Source organism: Manis pentadactyla, chromosome 15, assembly GCF_030020395.1.
Source record: "Manis pentadactyla isolate mManPen7 chromosome 15, mManPen7.hap1, whole genome shotgun sequence".
NCBI lineage: Eukaryota > Metazoa > Chordata > Mammalia > Pholidota > Manidae > Manis > Manis pentadactyla.
In genome coordinates, this window is record NC_080033.1 from 15,827,582 (window position 1) to 15,835,415 (window position 7,834).

At 41.5% G+C, this 7,834-nt stretch overlaps 1 protein-coding gene and 1 long non-coding RNA gene across 7 annotated transcripts in view; both read right to left on the reverse strand.

Annotated features, from left to right (window-relative positions):
- Window positions 1-7,575, reverse strand: part of ZNF566 (zinc finger protein 566) — a 34,960-nt gene extending 27,385 nt beyond the window's left edge. For 2 of the 6 annotated variants that reach the window (XM_057493488.1, XM_057493487.1), the window contains exon 1: window positions 6,998-7,252. In XM_057493488.1, the coding sequence (XP_057349471.1) occupies window positions 6,998-7,032 (35 nt within the window). In that variant the 5' untranslated portion in view covers window positions 7,033-7,252. The other 4 variants (XM_057493489.1, XM_057493486.1, XM_057493490.1 and 1 more) reach the window with 4 other exon arrangements.
- On the reverse strand, window positions 1,346-4,703 carry LOC130681148 (uncharacterized). Its single transcript, XR_008994201.1, has 2 exons — window positions 2,635-4,703; window positions 1,346-2,527 (listed from the first exon to the last, which is right to left on the reverse strand). It is a non-coding gene; the product is annotated as an uncharacterized LOC130681148 (long non-coding RNA).
- Window positions 7,576-7,834: the final 259 nt, after the last annotated feature.

Below are 7,834 nucleotides of genomic sequence, written 5' to 3' on the forward strand. Positions count from 1 at the left end.
GTAGGGTAAAAATCTCATTCACTTCACAGTTCTTGACAGAATTCAGTAGTACTGTATTGGAATCAAAAGTATGAATATGACTTGGTAGTGTTGTTGTTTTTTGTTTTTATAGATCAAGTTTCTTTTTATTAATAATCTATTTTGAAATGAAATATATGGATAGCATATATTTGAATAACCTCATGAATAACAAGAAATTCTTAAGCTACACAGCTTGCTTTCAAATTTTTCTCGTACATATAAAATCATAACAATAATTCACTTAATTGTATCTAACATACTACATATACTTATTTTAAGGACTATATTACTATTGCATATCTTGTTTCTACTTGTTTGTTGAAGGTTTTGCTTACATTATATCAGATGTTTGACTTACTGAGTGGGAGGTTGTATGCCAATGGGATTTGAATGTTTGCAATAGTAGCAAATGTGTAGCATCTCTCTCTTTTTCACCATGGACTAATCAATTTTTACGTATTTGATGTTTACAATCATTTAGAGTCATTCTTTTTGATTATCATACTGCTCCAAGTGGGCACTCAGTAAACATTAGCTACTCTTCATTTTAGAGACCATGTAGCAACTTCTTCTCCTTAACATTTACCTGCTTTTCACTTATTCTCTTTGTCCATTCCACACAAATAAACCTCTATGACTAGCCCTGGAAGTAACTTCTTTCTTATACAAATTTAGAAAACTACAGAATTATTAAAATTAGAGACAAAGCCATACCAATTAATTAGCATACATTTTTGAATGCTTGAATGCTGTTTATAATTTCAAAATTAGTATTTTTTGTAATTAACAAGAACAAGGCAAATATAAATTGTTTTAAACACAACTTTTCAGGTTATAATGTCCTTGTTGCTTGCCCTATACTAATCTTGGTTTTATTATTATACTTGGATTGCATGAGATTAGCATAAACTGCCTACTTACTAAGTGGCAATTTTTTATGTTGACTTATCTAACAGTACTTATTGCTTAGTATTTTAGTCATATGAGCTAAAAATGGGTCATTTTCAGAAAAACATTGGAAACAAATTAAGTATTACATTAATTTCCTTTCACTGTTTTTAGATGTATGTTAGCTTTTTTTTGAGCCATAAGAGGTAGTTTTTTGTTTTTTGTTTTTGTAGTGTCTCTTACGATTTGGTAGTTTTTTAATATATGCAAATAAATAGATGGCTAGATAAAAATATACAGGTGTGTGTATATACATTTCTATATTTTCTAGCTCTATTCACTGACAGAAATGACAGCAATTACATCCTGTAAGTCCTGGGAGAGGAAATGCCAGGGCAAAATACCTCTAAAAATCGAAATCAGTCAAAGGGAGAAATAAAGTTTAAAACCCATTTAATGCTCAAAAACTGCAGTCTGGGGCTATTTCTCTCTTTCCTGCTTCAGCAGAAGCCAAAAACCAGCCCTCCCCCTCACCTCTCAGGGATAGATAAGCCCTCCGTTGCCCAGGTAATTACCCATTGATATGGAGATGAACTTCTCTCCACCCCTGAGGAATGATGCAGATGCACTAAAGCCATACTTCTTTCCACCACTGAATGCCTATTGATATGCAGATGTACTAAAGCCAGGCGAGATAGTCTGGAAATGTTACAGTTTTACCCACAGGCCACCCCTCCAGAAATCTTGCCTTGCAATTTACTCGTTCCCCCTCTTCCGACCTATCTAATAACATATAGTAGCAACAGCAATAAAATCTTGATAATCCTCACGCCAGAAGATTCAGCCTATGCAGATTGAGTAAATGTGCTTTACAGCACAACCTCTAAGAACAAAATATGTTCCTACACTTGTTTACTCATTCCTAACAACCATGCTAGATTGCTCACAAAACTTTTACCAAACATTAGATAAAGTCAAGCCTCTCTTTAAGCATTTTTTCTTGACAACAGCAACACAATCATAACTCTCAAACCAGAGGATTCAGCTAGGTTCAAAGTCCCATGCAGATTAAGTCCAAAGCTCGTCCATTCCAGCCATCGCGGCAGCTGCAGCCAGGGGGTGCATCCAGGACACAAGGACTGTAGAAGCAAATAACCATGATTGTGGGGGGCCAGTTCTGTTATTCCAGGAATACACAGGAAGCCAGCTTCCAGGTCTTTTCCCCAAAGTGCCAGAAGAGCCAGCCATTGCCGGTCCATGTGTTGAAATGTCCAGGGCCACGTCCATTTTACTCCTAATTGCTGCACCCATCCTTACAATGGATGTTCAATAAAGTGGTTGCCTTGATTGCTCTCAATCACTGGCGACTGGCCATAGGCTGCAAAGAGACACTCTAGGCCCCTCTTGGTGGTTTGCTGATCTGCACAATGGACAGGGAACTCCTTCTGGGCTCAGCTGCCTTCTTCAAAGGTCAATGGCAAGGCCCACCAATGGGCTACAGCCCACATTGTCTTTTGCCCTGCATGCAACAAATGCTGATATAGCCACTGGGCCACATCAGAGGCAGGCTTTCCTTCTAGGTATCGCACCTGGGTCAATGAGTCTGCTTCAGTATTCCCTGGGGATGCCAAAGGCAAATGGCCTGTCACATCATATACGGTTGGCACTCCATGGTCTTTGGGTCCAGTCTCTCACCCACCCCACAATGGGATAGGTGGTTATTACCTTGGTCAGAGCTGTTCCATCAATGGGCTCTGTAGCCAGCAAGGCGTGGTACACAGCAGCCAGTTGCTTCTCTATCAAGGTGACCTCTGCTCCTTTCCATAGTTGTGACCAGGCTCCGGCCGGCAGCAGGAGCAGCAGCAGTGGCAGAATCAGTAGCCTTAGGCTCGGGCCAAGGGCTGTGGTCGGTGCGGCCAGCAGCAGTGGTGGCACCTCCACGACCACACGAGTATAGACACATGTCCCTCAGCTCAAGTGCCACTCCTTCCCATCATTTCTATGGGTGGCCCTCCCAAAGGTCACACCCATTATAACAGATTTCAGGTTCAGAGGAATCCTGCCAACTGCGCCAGGTGTAAGTCCAGGGAGAGGAAATCCCAGGGCAAAATACCTCTAAAAACCAAAATCAGTCAAAGGGAGAAATAAAGTTTAAAACCCATTTATTGCTCATAAACTGCAGTCTGGGGCTGCTTCTCTCTTTCCTGCTTCAGCAGAAGCCAAAAACTGGCTCTCCCTGTCACCTCTCAGGTACAGATAAGCCCTCAGTTGCCCAGGTAATTACCCATTGATATGGAGATGAACTTCTCTCACTCCTGAGGAATGATGCAGATGCACTAAAGCCATAGTTCTTTCCACCTCTGAATGCCTACTGATATGCAGATGTACTAAAGCCAGGTAAAATATTCTGGAACTGTTACAATTTTACCCACACATCCCAAAAGCAATGAGCACACGAAGTGTCCAGAGCCCGTTATATAAATTCATTCACCAAAGCAGAAACAGGGCTTGTGGGAGAAACTGCTGATTCCAGGGCTGGAGGAGGGCAAGTACGAGATGAGCCTAGAACATCACGGTGCCAGAAAGTGCTCAAATAACAGCATGTTGAAAAAGACACAGGAGCCAGTTTGAAAAAGGTCTTAACAGCCAAATCTGGGGCAATTTGAGCAACAAAGTATGTAACAGTAATAATGGATTAAAACTCATAGGATAAAATAAGTATCTATGTAAGTAAATAACTGAATAAACACATGAGGCCTGAGAGACAGCTCTTCTTAAATACAGTAGAATTTAAATTAATAAACACAGAAGGAATGATGCAAAGAGAAATCACTGGGCAAACATCACAGTAATGATTTTTACAGATAAGAATTATCAATGGATGTTAAAGTTAATGGGTTAAAGTATTATGAGAACAGTTGTAAGTCTGGGGAGAGGAAATCCTGGGGCAAAATACCTCTAAAACGGAAATCAGTCAAAGGGAGAAATAGTTTAAAATCCATTTATTGCTTACAAACTGCAGTCCAGGGCTGTTTCTCTTTCCTGCTCCAGCAGAAGCAAGCAAGCAAGGACCTCCCCCTAACCTCTCAGGTTCAGACACACCCTCGGTTGCCCAGGTAATTACCCACTGATACGGAGATGAACTTCTTTCCACCCCTGTGGATATGCAAAAGCACTAAAGCCAGGTGAGATATTCTGGAAATATTACAATTTTACCCACAACAGCATTTTTCTACAGTCTCAAAGTATCTCCCTACAAGAAACTTACTAATTAAAGGGGAAAAATATTAATTTTACAGAAGAGAAACCTGGCAAACACCACCGTAACCAAGTGATCAAAGTAAATATTACTTTACTTTGAGATATACTGATATCATATGACTGCTAGTATGTCACATTGACAAGAATCCAACATCTTTTGTGATCTTTTTGCCAAAAATTCATTGTCTAAATTTGACCATGAGGGAAGCAACCAACAAATGCAACTTGAAAGACATTCTGTAATTTTATATATAGACTATAACTGGTCAGTATTCCTCAGAAGAAAGATAAAAAGACTAAACATGGGAGAAGACAAGGTAACTAAATCAAAATGGGATCTCAGATTGAATCCTGGAACAGAACAAGGCACTGATAGGACATTTACCATAATTTAAATAAGGTCTGTAAATTAGTCCAAAGTCACATATCAGTGTAAATTTTCTGATTTTCATAATTGTACCATGGTCGCCTGAAAGAAGAGTATATGGGAATGCTTTACACTGTTTACAGTATGAAAATAAAAAGGTATTCATAATGTGGGTGGGGCACGGGGAAGGCAGTATAGCACGGAGAAGGTAAGTAGTGACTCTATAACATCTTACTAAGCTGATGGACAGTGACTGTAATGGGGTATGTGGTGGGGACTTGAGAATGGGGGGAATCAAGTAACCAAAATGTTGCTCATGTGACTGTATATTAATGACACCAAAAAAAAAAAAGTATGAGTCACCTCCAGGTTGGAAAGCAGCCCCTCAGATCAGGCATGGGGACCATTAAAGTTTTATTGGAAAATCACAGGATGCAGTAAAAAAGAAAAAGAAAAGAAAGAAAAGAAAAAAGTAGTTTAAATGAAAAAACTTTTTAAAAGGGCAAGTGAGCAAAAGGACCTGAATACACACTTTAAAAAACAGGAAATCCAGGAGCATCTCTCCACTTGCTAGAGAGAATGCTGCCCGATTCATGCATCACTTAATAAAGCCAATTACATCTTTTAAAAAAACAAAAACAGGATATCCAAATGGCCAATAAACATATGAAAAGGTGCTGAACATCATTCCATATCAGGAAAACACCAATTAAAGCTGCAAATAATAATTCCACTATACAACCACCAGAATAAAAGACTGACAATATCAAATAATGGAGATGATGTGGAGCAACTGAACCTCTCATACATTGCTGGATGGAGTGTAAATTGGTATAACCACACAAGAAATTGGTAATTATCTACTAAACATATACCTGGCAATTCCACTGCTAAGTATTCATCCAAGAGAAAAGCATGTATGTTATAGTACTTCAAAACTAGAAATTATTAAATGTCCATCAGCAGTGTAATCAACTGATAAACTGCAACATATCCCCAAATAATGAGAATTAAGTACAGTTACACTCAACAACACTAACGAATCCCACAGACATAACATGGAACAAAAGAAGCCAGGAATAAAAGAGCACAGACTACATAATTCCATTTATATATGAAGTTCAAGAATGGCTAAAACTAATGGTGAAACAATTCTGAATAGTGATTCTGGGAGAGAAATAACTGGGAAAGGCCATGCAGGAAATTTCTGGGGTGCTGACCAAGTTCATGTTGATCTAGGGAACTATTACACAGCTGTATACTTAAGGTTTGTGCACTTTATGCTGTACTATAAACTTAAAAAAGAACTATCAGAACTATGTTTTGATAGGGATATAGAGCAATAAGATGTTTAAAAAGTTGCTGAGCAAATATAAATATGTGCAGCCAGTTTAGTAAATATTTTGGCACTATTTAGTAAAGTGGAAGATATATGAACCAGCAATTCCATACGTAGGTAAATTCAGGCAGGTGTAGAAGAATGCTCCTGCATTGTTTATAAAGTCAAAAACTAGAAATAACTCAAATGTCCACCACTTACTAGAAGGGCTAAATAATAGGATGCAATACAATATGGCAAAGAAAACAAATGAGCCACTCTTACATCTAATACAGACAATTCTCAAAAACATAGTTGTACAAATAAGCAAAAATATGGTAACACTCATATAAAGTTCAAAAACGGGGAAAACTACAGTATAATGCTTAGAGAGTTATACACAGGCGAAAAATCCTCATAGTTTATCCCGTAACACAAACAATCACACAGCCTCCATGGGGACATACAGCCAGAGGTAAATCACTACCAAAACAACAGGGCCGCACCCCCCAGGGCCTCAAACGGTTACATAAACACAATCACACATTTACTAAGAGGACACTCAGTCACGACCGCACTGTAACAGGCAGCGTACACCTGCAAATGGTCCCAGTCATCATCACACTAACCACAGATAAAACCACAGTATTCACAGATACCCCCACCAGTATTCTGCAGCACACGGTCACACAATCACACACCCCTACAGGGGACAAACGGTGTATCATACCCTTCGAGTCACAAGCTCCCCACACCTGCCCACACAATGCCGCACGTGGTCCTAATCGCGCACACACACCACAGGATCGCATCCAGTCACACCAGCCCAGTCACAGGCTCCTACTCACTGGAACCACACACCGTAGAAACAGCCAGTCACAATCACACGGTCATTCACTACACACCACCAGACAGTCACAATTTCAATCTCACCTCCTCCGCTGGGGCTCCCGCCCCGCCCTCTCCGCGGGTTCCTTGCCTCAGGGTTTTCCAAGCTTCCAAAACTGCAAATCCCTTTGCAGCAACAGAACAGTTGCCCGTGCAAACCTGAGGATCCCGCCGGCGCGTGACTTTGAGCCTGAATTCAGCGAGAATCACGTTCATGCACAGAAGTCCTCTGGGAAATGTAGTCATAGACTTACCTGTGACGGTCAAGATGGTTCCCCACTGTCGGCATTCCTATCCGGGGTTAGCTGCGGCCCAGGGCAAAGGATTGCGCCCCCTCATAGGTCCCGGCACCAGAGGACTCACGGAGGTTGGCTCAGCCTCAGGCCGTGGCTCTCAGAGGCCGCTCCGCGCGTTTCAAATAGGCTTCCTTCCCATTCTTGTCCCACCATCCGCCTGAGCACTGGCTCAGACAGAGGAGGGCTAGTCTGCAAGGGACGATACTTCGCACCGCCGAGCCCTCTGGGAAATGTAGTTCGGAGCAGGGAAAGTGGTGGACAGACCGTTTGAAATTCGTCTTGTTTCTTCACAGACTGCTCTGAGCCACACGCGGGAGGCTTCTGGGCGTGTCACTGCTTCCAAGGAATGAGCAGGCTTCCTGGGTCGCGATTTTGGCCTTTGTTCGGGCCTAAGTGTGGCCTGGGATTCCTTAGTGCAGAGTTGTGGGACCTGAGCTTCTGAGACCAAAGTTGTTCTAGGTGGCCGAAAGGGAGGAGAACAGGAACCTGCAACGACACTGGGGAGGTTGGAAGGGAGGAATTGCTAATAGTAACACGGGAGTTTCCGACATTGCGAAAAGGGCTAGAGTTATTTTGTTACTAACTTCTTTGTAAAAGTCAGGGCCTGAGAATTGGGGGTGGCAAGGGTGCTGAAGAATCAAGTAATGGGAGTGAGTGAGTGAGTGTGTGTGTGTGTGTGTGTGTGTGTGTGTGTGTGTGTGTAAATCTTCCTGCAGTGGGAGTGTGTGTGTGTGTGTAAATCTTCCTGCAGTGGGAGTGTGTGTGTGTGTGTGTGTGTGTGTGTGTGTGTGTAAA